The 16,741-nt window shown below is 55.7% G+C and overlaps 7 protein-coding genes across 7 annotated transcripts; 4 read left to right on the top strand and 3 right to left on the bottom strand.

The window, feature by feature from the left end:
• Window positions 1–239: 239 nt before the first annotated feature.
• On the top strand, window positions 240–1,523 carry E0L32_009302 (uncharacterized protein; the record flags this gene model as incomplete). The annotated part of the gene is made up of 2 exons (XM_031144252.1): window positions 240–421; window positions 482–1,523. The coding sequence occupies 2 exons, from the start codon at window positions 240–242 to the stop codon at window positions 1,521–1,523; spliced, it is 1,224 nt and encodes a 407-aa protein (XP_030991270.1).
• A 600-nt stretch (window positions 1,524–2,123) lies between these two features.
• Window positions 2,124–3,516, bottom strand: E0L32_009301 (uncharacterized protein; the record flags this gene model as incomplete). The annotated part of the gene is made up of 3 exons (XM_031144251.1): window positions 2,124–2,898; window positions 2,961–3,388; window positions 3,448–3,516. The coding sequence occupies 3 exons, from the start codon at window positions 3,514–3,516 to the stop codon at window positions 2,124–2,126; spliced, it is 1,272 nt and encodes a 423-aa protein (XP_030991269.1).
• Window positions 3,517–4,215: 699 nt separating this feature from the next.
• E0L32_009300 (uncharacterized protein) lies at window positions 4,216–4,692 on the top strand (the record flags this gene model as incomplete). The annotated part of the gene is made up of 2 exons (XM_031144250.1): window positions 4,216–4,488; window positions 4,582–4,692. The coding sequence occupies 2 exons, from the start codon at window positions 4,216–4,218 to the stop codon at window positions 4,690–4,692; spliced, it is 384 nt and encodes a 127-aa protein (XP_030991268.1).
• A 676-nt stretch (window positions 4,693–5,368) lies between these two features.
• On the top strand, window positions 5,369–6,984 carry E0L32_009299 (uncharacterized protein; the record flags this gene model as incomplete). Its single annotated transcript, XM_031144249.1, has 3 exons — window positions 5,369–5,425; window positions 5,491–6,342; window positions 6,406–6,984. The coding sequence occupies 3 exons, from the start codon at window positions 5,369–5,371 to the stop codon at window positions 6,982–6,984; spliced, it is 1,488 nt and encodes a 495-aa protein (XP_030991267.1).
• A 714-nt stretch (window positions 6,985–7,698) lies between these two features.
• On the bottom strand, window positions 7,699–9,673 carry E0L32_009298 (uncharacterized protein; the record flags this gene model as incomplete). Its single annotated transcript, XM_031144248.1, has 5 exons — window positions 7,699–7,800; window positions 7,871–8,677; window positions 8,740–9,018; window positions 9,189–9,289; window positions 9,382–9,673. 5 exons carry the CDS (start codon window positions 9,671–9,673, stop codon window positions 7,699–7,701), a joined length of 1,581 nt encoding a protein of 526 aa, XP_030991266.1.
• A 3,446-nt stretch (window positions 9,674–13,119) lies between these two features.
• On the bottom strand, window positions 13,120–14,472 carry E0L32_009297 (uncharacterized protein; the record flags this gene model as incomplete). Its single annotated transcript, XM_031144247.1, has 3 exons — window positions 13,120–13,178; window positions 13,250–14,290; window positions 14,361–14,472. The coding sequence occupies 3 exons, from the start codon at window positions 14,470–14,472 to the stop codon at window positions 13,120–13,122; spliced, it is 1,212 nt and encodes a 403-aa protein (XP_030991265.1).
• A 125-nt stretch (window positions 14,473–14,597) lies between these two features.
• Window positions 14,598–16,525, top strand: E0L32_009296 (uncharacterized protein; the record flags this gene model as incomplete). Its single annotated transcript, XM_031144246.1, has 2 exons — window positions 14,598–15,038; window positions 15,089–16,525. 2 exons carry the CDS (start codon window positions 14,598–14,600, stop codon window positions 16,523–16,525), a joined length of 1,878 nt encoding a protein of 625 aa, XP_030991264.1.
• Between the last annotated feature and the right edge of the window lie 216 nt (window positions 16,526–16,741).

Raw genomic sequence — 16,741 nt, 5'->3', positions numbered from 1 at the left:
TCACGTAACGACCTAAGGTAGGTACCTAGGTACTTTGTACCTACATCCCAACGCTGTCTCCACCGTTCTCTAGCAGTCATGGAGGCCATTTCCCGTTACCTGCGGACGCACGATACAAACCCGATAAGAGACACACAAGGCACAAGGCAAGGGCGCGCAGGTCGTCCCCCAAGCATTCTCACTGGCTCCCTCTCCCCGTGTGGCCTCTCTCTCCCTTCCTCCTTTTCGCTTCATCGGAGATGGCGGACGACGATCTCTCACAGCAGTCCATGACTGGCATTGTTGGAGCCGCCGAGCCCAAGAGCGAGGTCAAGAAAGTCAAGAAGAAGAAGGTCCTCCTCATGGGCAAGAGCGGCTCTGGAAAATCGAGCATGCGGTCCATCATATTCAGCAATTATCTCGCCAGAGACACCCGTAGACTGTGAGTCGGCTCATTTCCCACAAGCGCTCTCTCTCATTCGGCCGTTTCCGCACACCGGAGAGACGAGGACGGCGAAGGAGACATGGCTCTACGTGCCGCCGGATCATCGCTGACAGAGGTTGCTCATGATAGCGGCGCTACTATTGATATCGACCTGTCCCATGTGAAGTTTCTCGGCAATCTGACCCTGAACCTGTGGGACTGTGGCGGACAGGAGGCTTTTATGGAAAACTACCTCTCCCAGCAGCGGATGCATGTCTTCAGCAACGTCGGCGTGCTCATCTACGTCTTTGACGTCGAGAGCCGGGACGTCGACCGCGACATGGCCACCTACATCTCTGTCATCTCCGCCCTCATCCAGTACTCACCGACCGCCAAGGTCTTTGTCCTCGTCCACAAGATGGACCTCATTCTCTCGGCCCAGCGCGAGTCCATCTTCGAGGACCGAGTCAAACTTGTCCGTCAAAAGACTGCTGAATGCGTCGCAAGCGCTGGAGTCGGCCTGCCCACCTTACCCTCTGGCGAGGTTGACATAACCGCTTTTGCTACCAGCATATGGGACCAGTCCCTTTACAAGGCATGGGCCAGCATCATCCACGACCTTGTTCCGAACCTGGCCCTCATCGAGACCAACATCGGCCACCTGGGCCGCCTCATCGAGGCCGAAGAGATCCAGCTCTTTGAGCGAACCTCGTTTCTGGTCGTCTCCAACTGGTGCTCACCAGTCGGCGCTCTCAACCCTTTCGAGGACCGATATGAGCGCATGTCCAACATTCTCAAGTCGTTCAAGTCAAGCCTGGCAAAGTACAGCGGCACCCCGCGTAATGCGGAGCAATTCCGGGACTTTGAATACAAGTCCGGCACGCGCTTTTCCCTCTTCATCACAAAATTCACCACAAACACTTACATCCTCGTCGCGCTTCCACCCGGCGAGGCCCGCTACAATGCAGCGCGCCTCAACGTCAAGATAGCCGCAAAGCAGTTTGAATATCTTGACTCGCCCGCCGGCACAAAGGACGGCGCCGCGGCCAAGGACGCCGGCGCCAAGGACATCGCCTTGGGTGAGCCCGTCGCAATCTCCGCCTCGGGCAACTCGTCTTGAGTCGGCAATAGTGACCGCGAAGGCCATGTTTGCTGTGCTTTTATTGGCCCAGCATCGGTAGTTGGCATTTTCAAACCTGGACTTGTGCTCTTCATTCAGCGGGAATGGATGGGTCTGTGTCTAGATTGCACTGATGATACCCAGAGGGACGAATGGAATGACTTGCCCGGAGTTCAAGGCGTTATCGCATTGCGCTGCGTTACATTCGGCCAGAGCCAGGCCTGGGCGAGCCCAAGGGCTTTTATGGTGCTGTCTGGTACGAAGGCTTGGTAGCGGCGCTCCCGTCGTGGGATTTCCGCTCAATAGGGGTCCAAGGCCAGCCCTCCACGGTAGATGAGCCTGCAGACTTGCCACAACAATCGCCGGTAAAGACGCCTTCAAATTTCATCTGTATTGGCTATTGCGAGTCCCTTGTACCGCTACTACATACGTTGGCCGGCGGATTAGAATTAGCTTAACTCCTGACGCGCTATCACGCAGCCAGCCCCAGTGACTCGCCAACGAAGATATCACCGCAAGCCTTTCCTAGTCCCTCTCCATGGTCTTTGAAGCAAATGATGTTCGTGCTAATGATGTCATTGCGCATTCGACTCACAACGCCTAAGTCCACTTGACAACAGCTGTGCCACCTCGTTTGAACTCGGGCATCTCGCCCAGAACCAGGCCACGATCTGTATGGTCTTTGTTCGGAAATGTGGTTGCTAGAACCCAGTCACGGGTGGTGGTTTCGGGAGATGCGCGCTGGACAAAGTCATACACATCGCCAACCGTGTGAGTCGAGTTGAACCGGGCTGGCAGTCGCGTGCCGTCCGCTAGTTGGATGCGCAGCATGATCGTTGGCTGGGAGCTGTCCACCTCAGGCGCCTGTCTGGACGAGGCAGGCTGGCTGGTTGCTGTATCAGCTGCGGCCGACGCACTCATAGCGGACGCCCCGCTAGCGGAGTCACCAGGCACAGGGCTTCCCAGGCGGCGTCCCTCGCCTCCAAAAGGGCGATAAATTCTAGGCAGCTGGCGCCAGTTCTCCTCGTGTTGCTGCAGCTTTACATCAACAGGCTGGTCATATCTCACGTCCATCAGATGGAGGGGGGCCCGGCCCTGGCGGATGAGCTGTAAGTCCATGGCATGAGCAGGGTCGTCGAACCGGCGAAGTTCGCCGTCGTCAATGCTGAAGCCATCTTGCCACAGATGTAGCGTCCGCATCTGGGTAGCACCTTCGCCCTCTGTGGTGGCTTGCCGTGAGGTGGGTGCACCCAGTGGATCAGGTATAGACCGAGATTCAACGCCTTCTCCACCAAGAGTCTGGCCGGTTCCTCGGAATGCGCCTGATCGAGAAGGTCCAGCCTCTTCCTCGTCTGGGCCGGGACGGGAGGCATTGCTATGGGGGCAAGGATTAATTCCTGGAGTTGACTAGTGCGGAGGGAAGAGGCATTGGCTTACGCTTTTGCTCTAGATAGTATATCCTTGATGACCTTTTGAGCACTTGAAGGTCCCCGATCCATCTTTGGGTCCTGGACCGCCAGTCCTGATTTCTCCCCTCCGGCAAAGAGATCCCGCGGACCCCTGCCCTCATCCTCTTCCTCGTCCTCATCATCGTCATCGTCATCGTGGGCGTGTCCAGCACCAAGTGAGCTCAGCGTTGCGAGCCCTTTCTTCTTAGGGACCTTCTTCGATGATGAGCTTGCTGAGGCGTACTGGGGAGCCGGGCGGCCATCTAGGGTTCGAGGTCCCGAATACGAGTCGTCAGCGGCTTGTCCGAGTGTCGGTGTGGCTGTTGTGGGTGCGCTGTCTCCCTCTTCGGCATCAGCATAGAATGAAGCGACTGCGGTCTCGAGATCCCATCCAGTGGCCGAGAGGTACTCGGTAGCCTGAGATTGCAAGTCAGTTCATGCTGCGGAAAGCTGCCCGGGGAAGGGGACCTCCGAACCTGCTCTGGGGAAGCCCCAGTAAGATCGCAGAACGAGCTCACATGCCCATCACGTCCCGCATCAGCCATGGTGGGCTTTTTCAGGACGCTGTTTTGGCGGTCGGTTGGTGGCTCAGATTGCCGAGACTGGCAAGTGTTGGTTGGTGTGAGAGTGAGGTGGGGTGCGCGGTCCCTGCGAAGGTGAGAAAAAGGGTCTCTCCCGGTGAGAATCACAAAGTGGTATGATTGATCAAGGATAGGATGAAGAGCCCTGAGAACTCTCACGCGAAGAGGTAGTGGGAAGGAGGTTGACAAAAGGGTGAGGGAGCTGTCTGGACTGCTTGTTCGAGCTGTTGTGTCATACCTAGCAATCTAGGCAGCTCCAACAGACGACGCATTAGTGAGGTGGGGTAGGTAGGTACCGTGCGGTGCGTCCTTGTTCAATGCTGAGGTAGTAAGGTACGGAGTAGGTACCGGTGATATTTGCACTCCACCTACCTGGGCCTTGGTGTACCTAATGCCCCGCCAATGCCGACTAGCGCAGCGAATTCAAATCCATGATGTGCTGAGTGGCCCCTAACAACCACGCTGCCAGCCTCTACAGTGCTGCCTGTTTCACCCGAATTCTAGCACTGTTGAGGCTCTGGATTTGGGGAGCTTTTTGTCGGAAAGGAGAGAAGCCACCTGCAGACATACCGCGAAAACACAGTCTCTCGACTGCTCCTCCAAACATACTGCGCACATTTTATCTTTACGTTCTCTCGGGTTGCGCATTTGCCACTATCGATCATGTCTTCAGACGAGTCTAGCAACCCAATGGCCGAGTCTGGAGTCACCATGGCCTCGGATAGCGAGCAGTACTCAGGAGCCGAGGAGCTATCAACGTCACCACCAACCTCGAACTCGCCGCCCATCATACTCTACCAGCCTCCCACAGTCTGGTCCTTGTTACGAGGAGCAGCAATCAACCTCTTCCTCCCTTTTATCAACGGCATGATGCTGGGTTTTGGCGAATTGTTTGCGCACGAGTGGGCTTTTCGACTGGGCTGGGGAGGAACCAAGGTAAGAGAGCCTGCTCTTTCAGTTTTCTTCCTGGGACCGTTCTTTTGCACAGGGTTAGACTTAGGCATGCAGAGTATACTCACCAACATACAGGTCTTCCCTAATTCCCGGAGGAGATCGCATCCTATAGGCCCGGGAATCGAAGTTGTCGAGCCAGCACGAGGACCCGTTCTGGACTTGGACGATATCACGGCACTGGAATGATTCTTAAACAAACCAGAACCCCGACCACCGGAGCGGACCAAGGCGCTGCTTGATTCCTCGAGAAAATCTGGGTTTGGAAAAGGGTCTCGTCGCCGGAACGCATATGATAGAGGCACGGATTGCTATATGGCTTGCCACGGAGGCCTGGAACGGGAATTTTGGGCTTTTGCCGTGCTTCAAGCAGAGAAGGGTCGAGAGGAGGAAGTACAGTGAATAGATAGGACATGTTGTGTCGCTGGCGAGTGAAAGGGGAACCTCGTCAGATACCAATTAGACACGCCGATGTACATATTCACACAATCTCACGGAAGGCAAACATAAACAAACCCAGCAATAAGGACCGACTTTCTCGGCTGTGATGACCCCTGGGGCATCAACGAGCATATGAGAGTAACCGTAAAAGCGAAATCCACTAGCAGTCACTCTGCAGTCTTTCCATAGACATGCGTCAATACTCTACTCATAGACCCGAGAATCGAGCCCACTGAAGCTGGATGCTGGTCCTGAGTGCTTAGGCTGGCGGGCCGGCAGGCACCTGCCGGCCACCCAGGAATTACAAGTACACCCGGCCCACTGAAAATTTCCAGGGCAGGACCATCATTCATAGAATCGGAAGCTCGCCCGTACGTTCTCACACTTCTCGGTAGATGAGGATCGGAGAGTTTCACGAGCCAACATGATCCCCGGTAGAGGTCTCGTCCGTCCGGGCCAGGCTCTCGGACTACGATTCGTGGTATGCGGCCGTCTCATTCCCCCCCTGGCGCGACGCCGACAACTGACACATCTGCTGCACTACAGAGCCGATCAAGACCCGCGACATTACCAGTGCGACAGATCATCACGCCTGGAACCTTGAGGCTATTTGGAAGCAGCCCCGGCTCGCGCAATGCCAGGATTTTCAAAGGCTCTCTCCTGGGGGCCTCAGGTGGTCTAGTCAGGGGCTCCTCGTTGACGTCCGCGACGGTTCTGTCGGCGGCACTTCTACCCAGACACATTCGCTTCAACTCGACGCAACCGATGCCCACGTCTTCTGCCGAATCGGCTGGCCCCGTTATTGATGCTACTTCTATTACACCCCTTGATTTCGAGACCGGTTCCTCCCTTCTCAACATGCCCGAGCAGATTGGCTACCTACATGCGCTGGGCCTCGACTTTGGCTATGGCCCGACCTCATGCCTGCAATGGCTCCTCGAGCACGTCCATGTCTATAGCGGTCTGCCCTGGTGGGGCTCAATCGCTGCTCTTACCGTTCTACTGCGCGTTGCCATCTTTCGGCCGTCGCTCAAGGCCTCGGAGCACAGTCAGAAGATGCAGGACCTGCGGAAAGACCCCCGGTTCAACGATGCCTTTGCGCGCATGCAGAGCGCCGGACGTCGCTCCGGTCCCCAGGCACAGGCGGAGATGATGGAGGCCCGTCAGACCATGAGCGGTATGCAGCGCGCCGCCGGCGTGCAGATGTGGCGGACATTCGTACCCCTGATCAATATTCCCATCGGTCTGGGTATGTTCCGCCTGCTGCGGTCCATGGCTTCTCTGCCGGTTCCAGGCCTCGAGGAGGGCGGTATGCTGTGGTTCCAGAACCTGACGGTTCCAGACCCCTATTTCATCCTGCCCATCGCCTCGGCAGCAACCATGTTTCTCATTATGAGGGTACGTTCCGCGTCCGTCCGCCACTGTACGGGAAAGCCGCCGCTAATCTCACCGCGCACATAGCAAACGCTGCCTTACATGGCGCCCCAGCAGGCTAGCATGATGAAGATGATCCAATACGTGTTGACGCCTCTCTCCCTGATCATCACCGCCAACATGGCGTCTGGCTTGCAGTTCTTCTTCTTTGTCTCCGGCCTCTTGCAATACCTCCAGTCATGGCTATTCTACCAACCTTGGCTCCGCAAATGGGCTAACCTCGGTCCGCCTCCCCGCCCCGATGCCAACGCCTTGAACATCTTTGCTTCGCCTGCCGCCGCCAATCCCAGCAAACCATCAACTCCGCAGACGCCTCTGAGTTCTGCCCAGACGCAATATAGGGCTCCCACCCGTGCCGCCGCCGGCGACCAGCAGGCCTCGACCGAAGCCCGCATCGATACCAATAATCCCATCACCAATGTCAAGAACACGGTCGGAAACTTGCGCCAACGGTTGACTAATTATGCCGACGGACAGAAGAAGGACACCGAGTACCAAAAGGCCCAGGACTTTGAGAAGAAGCGCGAGCTAGAGGAGAAGGAGAAATTCTACCAGCGCATGGAGGAACGCAGGCTTCGTAAGCTTGAAAAGAAGGGCAGGCAGTAAATCGAGTGACGACGGCGGATGCATCAGAGAGCACCCGTGTTGGTGGCATGCATCCCAAGTCGTCTGGCCCAACATATCGGCGGTGGCGTCTTTGCGCCAGTCCGATAAACGAAGGGTATGGTGGACAGCTCGTGCCGAGTGGAAAGGAAGCGTGTATTGATGGCTGTGGAAGATATGTAACATATGTACATGTGCACGATGAACGGCATAGAGAGTGGGTGGAAAGACTCCAATCCCGTCACTTACACTGTAATTGTATATTATCATTGACGATTATACATACACTGGGATACTCCTGTAGCATCTCTTTGAACGCCATCCTGATATCCTTGTCCGTGCGCTGTCATGCCCTGCTGTCGCGCGCACTCCCTGTCAAGAGATGTGCTTGGCGAGGTAGAGGGACTCATGCATGGTACGGAAGGCTGAGCTCTCACGCCGAAGAGTCGTTTATTGTGTAGGGCTGCCGTGGCTCGCTCCAATCCTTCATATCCGATGTCCGGATAATTTGGTCGATTTTTCGGGCGTTTTCTTTTTATTTTTTTTTATTTTTTAAAACCACGGTGTTTGTCGGCCTCCCTCGCTGGCAATGGTGGTCTCAGAGTGGCGGTATCGTATCGTGCAAGTTGGTGAGCTGGACTCCCCAAGACCAAAGGTGTCTGTCACGCGTGCAACAAATGCTCGTTGCTCGAGTGTCCAAGGAGGCACCTCACAAGTCTACTCGCGCGAGAACGTGCGGAAGACGGAGCCATCGCCATCGACGAGTATAGGTGGCTCCTGCGTGTTCGGTCTGCTGAATTCGGCGATTTCCATCCCACCCTGGCCGACATCACTTATTAGCATTCTTCAAGTTGTGAGGAGAGCCGGGACGTTCATCCAGTGCACTTACTTTCGATATGCCGGCCTCGAGGATTTGGGATGGCGTCAGCTCATGCCCGGCCAGCTCCTTGGACAATGCCCGGTTGACGTCTGAGCACAGGCGGTCGAGCAGACCGACAGTGATACCGCGCCACTCGACAATGACGTCGTCTCCTGTCTCAAACATCGGAACAACCTCGACTGGCTTTGTGCCGATCCGCTCGCAGTATTCATGATACTTTTTCAAGCCGCGGGCAGCGTCCTCCTCCCTGAGCGTCAGCACGCCCACATCGACCAGCAGACCGCCGTTGCGATAGTCGGGCAGGCAGACAAGTAGCTCTGCGCCGGCGAATTGGATCTTGAGGAGCATCTGCATTGGTTGCATGAGCGAATACAGTACCCATTGGGTGAGCTTGTGAAAAGGCAGAATCGACTCCCAATACGACGATGTTTGCGGCATTGATGCGCAGGGCCAAGCGTCACCGAGCGAGACGCCGTTGATGACGATGCCAGAGCGGCCCCAGAGCGGTGCTAGCCCGTGCATGAGAAGGTCCCAGAGCACAGGCACCGACACGACCGGCGTCGAGGTCGCCTGCGTCGACGGATGGGCGAGAAGGTAGTCGACCATGTTGCCAGGCCGTCCGTTGTCGCCAAAATATTCCGGGTGCTGCTCAAGTGCCCCGGCGAGCTTCATGAGGAGATCGATTCTTGACTGGAGGTTGGCGATTTCATTGCCGGGGCGGCATTGCAGGCCCTGCGCGAGTTTCTCGACCGTCAGGTTTCGCAGACCATCCTTGTCAACTTGCATGCGATTCGAAGTATTGCCCGAGAAAAGACCCTATCCCGGTTCTGTGAGCGACTCGGGACTATGGCTCTACGGATATGACGTTTGCCCCTTACAGATTTGTACATCTCGAGACCGGCGATCGCTAGGCCGTCCACACGCCTATATATGCGCCCATTTTCGGCGCTCTTGAAGGTCCAGTGCAGGCCAGGGCTGGTATCGAGCATGATACTGATCAGGAACAGGTCAAGCACGCGCCGGCACCTCTCGTAGTTATCAACGCTTTCGGGCAAGGTTGCGAGTAGCTGCGCAATCCTGTCGCGCCCGCCAATGGAAAAGTGCTGCAGGCGACCATACGATGGCACGGTGTTGACATAGGGTGCATCGTAGTCTCTCTGCACGCCGTGTTAGTCCGAGAGTGAGACCGCTGGTATCTACCCGAACATCTTTCTTTGCATGATGACCGAAGCGAGCCAGGTGATAATAGCAGGATGTGGATGGGGGACTACGGAGCGACTGCGGGAGAGTACACTTTGAGTACTCTGGTGAGGTGTGTGCGCCTTACCTTGATGATACGTGCACAGAAGGCGACAGCATCGGGGAACTTTCTCATGTCCACTTCAAAATGCTTGAGCTGATTGCGGACGGCTTTTTCGGTGATCAAGCCTGCAGGAAAAGAAAACCACGCACGCAATTCGTCAGCAACAGTATATGGAACGTGTCGAGGATGGATGGTTTGGTGGTTGGTGGGTTCTTACGGCATCGCTCGCGAACGGAGCCCAGGCTCCGCAAATACCCTGCCGGATCTAGGGCCGGGTCCGGTGGTCTCGGAAGATCCATCTTCGGAGCCTTTGGCGAGAACGGAGTGAGAGGTGTGGTTGCTGGAGTTGAAGCCATGCTGTGGCCGCCTGCGGAAGAGCGGTTCAGCGCGCGAGATGTATGCGAAGGCGACTTGATGCTCGACGACCCTGAATGCACCGAGGTGCTCGAATGAGAGATATCCAGGGGCACCTTGGCCGGCGCCTTGTCCTTGCGCGAGAACAAGCCCATGGTGATCCAGTGCCCAGCCCGCTATTGTCGAGGCGCTCTGGCCGGGGTGGCGGCGTAGGTTACCGACTACTGTACAGCACGGTGGAGAAGAGAAGTAGTGACAGCGGAGTCGGCTGCTAGACTTTGCTGCTAGGTCGAGTCTAGTTGTTGTCGTCGACACAGCGTGTCTCTTGTTTCTTGGAGAGAGAGACTGAAGCGAAGCGCCAGCCGTCGTTGCCCGTGCTAACACCACTCGCTTGGAGAACCGCCTGACTTTTCGAGTCTCTCGTACGTTCTCTCAGTCATTCCAGACTGGCCGCCCTGGGACTGCTGGGAAGAAGCACTCTAGGCCGATCTCTTGAGCGTAATTTTTCTTTGGGCTTCGAACCCCGGACCAGAGTGGCGAGATAGAGAGAGAGTGCGGAGAGGTTGGGTAAAACAAGGGCCGCTGTTTAGACTGCGTCCGGGCCAGTGTTAGAATGAAGAAGGCGAGGGAGGCAAGGAGAGAGTACTGGACCCAGCCATTCGATCTGGATAATGGGTAAGGATATCGGGGAACTAGCAACGAGCCGGACTCGCCTCGTGGGCTCCCCCCTTGTCGATTTCCCACAACCTTGGAAACGAGGACTGAGTGATGAAATGGGAGACAAAAGGCGGATTGCGAGAGGACGGGGAGAAGGCAGATGTGGAAGAGGGAGAAAGGGGGAGAGTTCAAACTGACCAGACCAAGGGCAAGCGAAGATGACCTTGGGGTCCAGGGTTGAACCGAGGACGTAGGGTTGATCCGTGAAGAGGAGGCGTATTGCAACAGCAGCGTCGAGAAGTCTCGGCTCGGTTGTGGCCAGGAGTAATCAGTGTGAAGGGGGGAGCGGCGAGCCAGGCGATTTGGTTCAAACAGGCTCACGAGAAGGGGAAGAAGAAATAGATCAGACTGGACCGGGCCGGGCCAGGCCACGGGGACGAGCGAGGATAAAGTACGAAGCGGACCATGGAGTAAGTCGCTCACCACCGCATACCTACACAGCTCGGTACATATTATTGGACTCGGGTTCCTTCGCCGGCCAGCCAAGTCAGCTAGCTGGGGAAGCAACTGCAAAATGAGACACATCTGTACAGAGATCTCGGAGGACGATTTGGCCCAGGGTGCCCGGCCAGGGAACAAGACCTATCCCGCTTCCATCACGGCCTGCCCCAGGGCTTCAAGCCCATCCCCGCTCCCGGTGAGGCTATCGATCAGCTACTGAGGTCTAGCTGTGCTCCAAGACCAAGGGTGGCCATCTGCACCGCGCCAGTAGGCGACGGGAAGCGGAGACGCGTGGAAAAGGGAAAAATGGATGTGGCAGGGTTCAGCTTCTTCATCAATGTTGCTTCGAGTGGTCCCGGCCCTTTTTCTCATCCCACCAGCAACGACGACACCACCACCACCAGGTACCCCTCTTGGTCTGCCATCCAATTTGGTTTGATTGACATAGCTTCATCTTCGTTGAGAACAGCCCAGGTACTTACACACACGGCCCGGCCTATCCAAGTAGCCAGATGCTATGTCGTATTCGATTTGCTTGCTCGGCCGGGCGGTCTGGCCGAGGCAGAACAACCTTTGAGGCCTGTAGGTAGGTAGGTAGGTACCTTGAATCGGCTCGAGAACATGGATGCTGGGCCCGTGCTTGACCCGGGGTCCGACCACCACCAGATTATGTGCTTATAACTGCTTGTACAAGTACAATGGAAGCACAGGGACCAGGATCCTTATGCGAAATACAAGTACAAGTGCGAGTACAAGCACGAAGTACGGAGCAGGTGTTGATGATGCACCAGAGGACAACACTCTTGTACCAAACCAAAGGTCTTCCCGCCCGCCCACCATTCTAATAAAGCTGCTCGGGCTCATCAGTTGATTCCAGTCCCTGAGGGTCGAGGCCTTATCGGTGGATGTGCAAGCAAGGTTGAACCCTACCCCCGGCGCAACCTAAAGCATGTTAGCTAGCGAACCCTTCCTTGACCTCGACACGTCCGAGCGTCTCTTTGCGGGGCCAGAGTCGACCGTGCCCTGAGGGTAAGACAAGGTCAAATCTCGTCCCGGCCGGGAGCCCGACAATCCTGATTTGTTTAATTACAGGAGGCCGTTGAGTGGGTTGTTCGCACCCACAGTTGTAAACTTCCTCTTTGGGTGCTTTCTTGGGGCTGGTAGTGGAGCTACTGCATGGGTGCATGTGTCGATGGTAGGCTGGAGCGAGTCATGGAGGGTACTCGCACGTACGAAGGCTGGATACCTATGGGTTGATATTAATTTTTTCACCCCTTCTTTTCTTTTTCTTGATCTGCCAAACACATGATTCTGTCCCAGATCTGCACCATGCCTGTCATTATCCATGGTTGTGGGCCGCCCCGGTTCTGGCAGGTTGGGAAGGAAAAGCAATATGAACGCCATTCTTTACAAGTAGTGAACTTGGCGCGCAGAGTCCCCGGTGTTTAAGCCCATCCATGATTCCCTTTTCCGACTCTCTGATTCGTAGGCGGGACGAGGCCATCTCAGGGCTTGGGTAGGCCTGGGAGCCAGGGTCGACAGACTAATGCTCGGTGAACACGCCGTTCGGAGAACCTGCAGACTTGGGTATTGTATTTCCATCGGCCCCCCTCTCCTCATATGGTTGACCCCGTAAGGAAGGTCTGGTCTGGTCGAGCTCTGTTTTTACTTTTTGCTTCATCTGGTCAGTGGTCAGTTGAGGAACAGGAAGCGCAGCAATGACAGCCCAGTAGCAGTTCTGGGTTCTCTCAGCTTGCTTGTCTCTCCACTGCGCTGCCCTTGATATACTTCGTCACTTCGTAACGCCTTGCTGTGTGCAACAAGTGTATCCGTCCCTCAGTAGCGTAGAAACTCTGATGCCGCGATCCAAGTGTCCGTATGCGGCCGTAATCAGAACAAGATCCATCTGCATGGCAGGATTTGCTCAAGTTCCAGGTATCATGGACCACACACACCATGGGGCTTAGTTCTAGGCAACCTGTTGGAGGGAAAATTCCCATTTACGCATATCGGTACTAGCGAAGGCAATGCGGATCAAGGTGACCAGAGCTGTATTGCGGGGTGTCCTACCATCTCAAGGCACCTCGATATCCCTAGACTGCAGAGTCCAATGATCCTTCCATTCTAGCCTGTGGCCGAGCTCGGCGACGACGAGTCGAATCCGCCAAAAACCTCTATCCCACCGATCAATCCTTCGACGTCAATCTCCTACACGGATCCTGGACGTCATCGCGCATAAGCAGCTGTGCAGAATCTGTCAAGGTCCTGAAAGGATGGACTCACTGGTTTCAAAGTAATCCCGTTTCCTCCCAAATGACCATCTCCTTCTTGAAGCGGCCCTTATTGCTCCTTTGCCGCAAATCCCAGCACACACACACACACGCACACGCACAAATATAGACACAACATAACACAAGTCGACCAATGGTCTCCCCCTCCTCCTTTAGGCAATCAGATCAGCGACGTTCATGGGCATCTCGTCGATCTGCGTGGAGTAGTAGACTGGACCGAGTATGATTAGCTTTTGTTGTACATATTCTTCGGGTCAGACTGAGAGGCTCCGGACGACTCACGTTCAATGTCTCGCAAGATCCGCACATCTTCGCTCGTGACAAAGTTGATGGCCACACCCTTCCTTCCGAAGCGACCGGACCGGCCGATGCGGTGGATATAGTTTTCGCGGTTACTGGGTAGATCATAATTGATGACCAAGCTGACTTGCTGAACGTCGATACCACGCGCCCAGACATCGGTCGAGATCAGCACCCTGCTGTTGCCCTGCCGGAAGTCTTGCATGATGCTGTCTCTCTCCTTTTGGGGCATATCCCCGTGCATGCTGCTGACAGTGAAGTTTGCCTCTCTCATCTTGTCTGTGAGCCAGTCGACCTTTCGGCGCGTGTTGCAGAAGATGACGGCCTGTGTGATGGTCAGGGTGTCGTAGAGGTCACAGAGGGTGTCGAATTTCCAGTCCTCCTTCTCAACAGCGATGAAGTATTGCTTGAGGCCTTCGAGGGTCAACTCGTCGCGCTTGACCAGGATACGAACAGGGTCGGTCATGAACTTGGTTGTCATGTCGAGGACATCGTAGGGAAGGGTTGCCGAGACAACAACCACTTGTGTTGCGGGCGGCAGGTACCGATACACATCGTAGATCTGCTCTCTGAAGCCCTGGTTCAGGAGCTCGTCGGCTTCATCAAGCACAAGCATCTTGATGTGGCGGGTGCGCAGATGACGGCGTCGGATCATATCGGCGACGCGCCCGGGTGTACCAGATACAATGTGCTGGCCGTAGTCGAGCTTGCGAATATCCTCGCCAACGTTGGTACCGCCAATGCACGCGTGGCATTGTACATTCATGTAATCGCCGAGCGCCATGACCACGCTCTGGATCTGCGTGGCCAGTTCACGAGTCGGAGAGAGGACAAGAGCCTGTGTCTCTCGCACCGCCGTGTCGATGACTTGAAGCATGCTGATGGAAAAGGTGGCCGTTTTACCGGTACCGGACTGAGCCTGCGCGATGGTATCTCGTCCCTTGCAGACTTGCACAATGGCGCGCGACTGAACGGCGGAGGGAGACTCGTATCCGTAGGCGTAGATGCCGCGCAATAGGCTCTCTGGCTCCAAGTTAGCCTGTGTCCAAACGAGAGACAGCCCGTGCTGTCAAGGGCATCAGGGCCCTGTTACCTTTCAAGGACATGGACTCAAAAGTGGGATGGACGGTGACCTCCTTCGAGGTAGAGAATTCCATTCTCTCGTCCGCTTTGCGGTCAATGCCGCCACTGCTGCCTTCAGTCATCGTCCAGGTGTTCAAAGAGTCACGAGCGCGCCTTGAACGAGGTGTATAGATCGCTTGTACGAGATTGTGTGGCGGGCCCGAAATCGTAATGGAATCTGAATTTTGAAGATCCGGTCAACGAGAAAATGACGAGGCCCAAGAAACAGTGGAGTAGTAGGTGGGAGCTGCACTATGAGACTATCTATCACAGGGCCAATGAGCGGGTCTGCCCCACTCGCAGTTACATCCCAAGCCAACAATTGGCCGACGCCCCCAAAAAATTCCATATCGCAGCATCAGTGCTGCCCCAGCCTCGCGCCATCAATGAGTTTCGATCCCATCCATCTCTAGCCAGGAAAAAGAACACTACTTCTTCGGGGTCGACCTTTCAGCAGCAATCCACCGACCCTGCTACCCGACGACGGCTGCGATTCTGCCAAGATCTTGGGTACTCTGGACCCGGCAGAGGAGCCAATATGCCGTTAGAAGAGCAGCGATGTCTGCAGGAAGATCTCGAGCGGCTCGAGCAGGGCATCGCGGATCGCATGAGCGACGAGCCAAAGCTGGTCAGTGGCATCCGTCTGGGTGTAAGACCCTCAAACCCTCATCCTCTGGCTGACTATCCGTCCATGTACAGATTAGAGACCGCTTGAACCGTGACCACGAAGTCTCACAGCTCCTCGATCAAATCCAGAGACAGTCGGCAGATCTGCTCTCCATCTATCGTGACGCCAACGGCGACCGCTCGAGGGAGATTCAGCAAATAGGCTCGGGTGACCCTTTTGAAGAATTCTATAAGCAGGTCAACAACATCAAGGAACATCACGTCAGGTACCCGAACGAGCAGGCCGAGAACTCAGAGATTCGCTACCGGATCAAGCGGCCTGGCGATGGCTCCGAGCCCCAACCATACCTGGTGGACTCGATGTTCTCAGGCGAGGAGGCATTCGGGCGGTTCTTTGATCTACACACGAGCCACGAGTCTTACATCAACCTGCCCAATGTGAAACGCATAGCGTACCTGCAGTATCTCGAGATCTTTGACAACTTTGCGCCCGGCATGGGGGGGTTGAAGCGGGCAGAGAAGCTGACAGACCAGTACTTCAAATACATCGGCGACCTGGCTCAGTACCTAGAGTCATTCATGATGAGGACCCGGCCTCTTGAGAACCTCCCCAAGGTCTTCGCCACGTGGGACAAGGAATTCGAGCAGGCATGGGAGCAGGGCGAGCTGCCGTTGTGGCAAAAGGAAGACAATACGTCGGGGCCGAACGCGAGCACACAGCAGCTCAGCTCGGCAGACGCGGTATGGTGTGACGACTGTGAGAAGGAATTCAAGAACGACAATGTGTACAAGGGCCATTTATCCGGCCGCAAGCACATCAAGGCGGCAGAGCAGCGGGCACAGCGTGTCAAGGACTCCTCGGGCGGTGCAAACGGCTCTGCTGGAGGACTGCGGGGCACTTCGGCCTTGCGCTTGAAGGAGCGAGCAGTGGCGGAGCGGGAATATCGAATCAAGCGATTGACCAGCGCGATGAGCACCGAGAGAGAGGACACGAGGGTCAACGTCGAGAGGAGGCAAGGCATGACGGAGAGAGAGCGCCAGCAGGAGCTTGAGAATCTCTTCAGCATGACCAACGAGACGCCGCAGACCGTCGACGCCGACGACGCCGAGGCGGACGATGGTGAGGAGAAGATCTACAATCCGCTCAAGCTACCGCTCGCGTGGGACGGCAAACCCATCCCCTTCTGGCTATACCGTCTTCATGGCCTAGGCGTCGAGTTTCCTTGTGAGGTCTGCGGAAACTTTGTTTACATGGGCCGGCGGGCCTTTGAGAAGCACTTCAATGAGGCCAGGCATATCTATGGTCTGAAATGCCTCGGCATCACCAACACCGGGCTCTTTCGGGACATCACCAGTATCGAGGAGGCATTACGTTTGTGGGAAAAGATCCAACGAGACAAGAAGAGAAATAGGATTGACGACGGCACGGTCGTGCAAATGGAGGACGCCGAGGGTAATGTCATGCCCGAAAAGGTGTATTACGATTTGCAAAAGCAAGGCCTACTCTAGGAGCAGCTGACTAGATGGCATAAGATATCACGGCGTTGGGGTAACTGGGTTCACGGGGGGCTCTGTCCAGGTAGACCAAGGCCTGAGCGGTGTTATTGTCGGTGTGAATTGATCCCTTGGAGCAAGTTGTCCAATCCCTCTTGCCTTGCTGCTGTGCGATGTCGGGTGAGCACACATATGTCGAGTCGAGTCGGGTCGAGTCTCTAGGCACGACAC

This window comes from Thyridium curvatum (genome assembly GCF_004353045.1).
Source record: "Thyridium curvatum strain D216 chromosome Unknown NODE_66_length_249765_cov_79.631338, whole genome shotgun sequence".
NCBI classification, from domain to species: Eukaryota; Fungi; Ascomycota; class Sordariomycetes; order Thyridiales; family Thyridiaceae; genus Thyridium; species Thyridium curvatum.
This window is presented reverse-complemented; position numbering and strand designations above follow the sequence as displayed.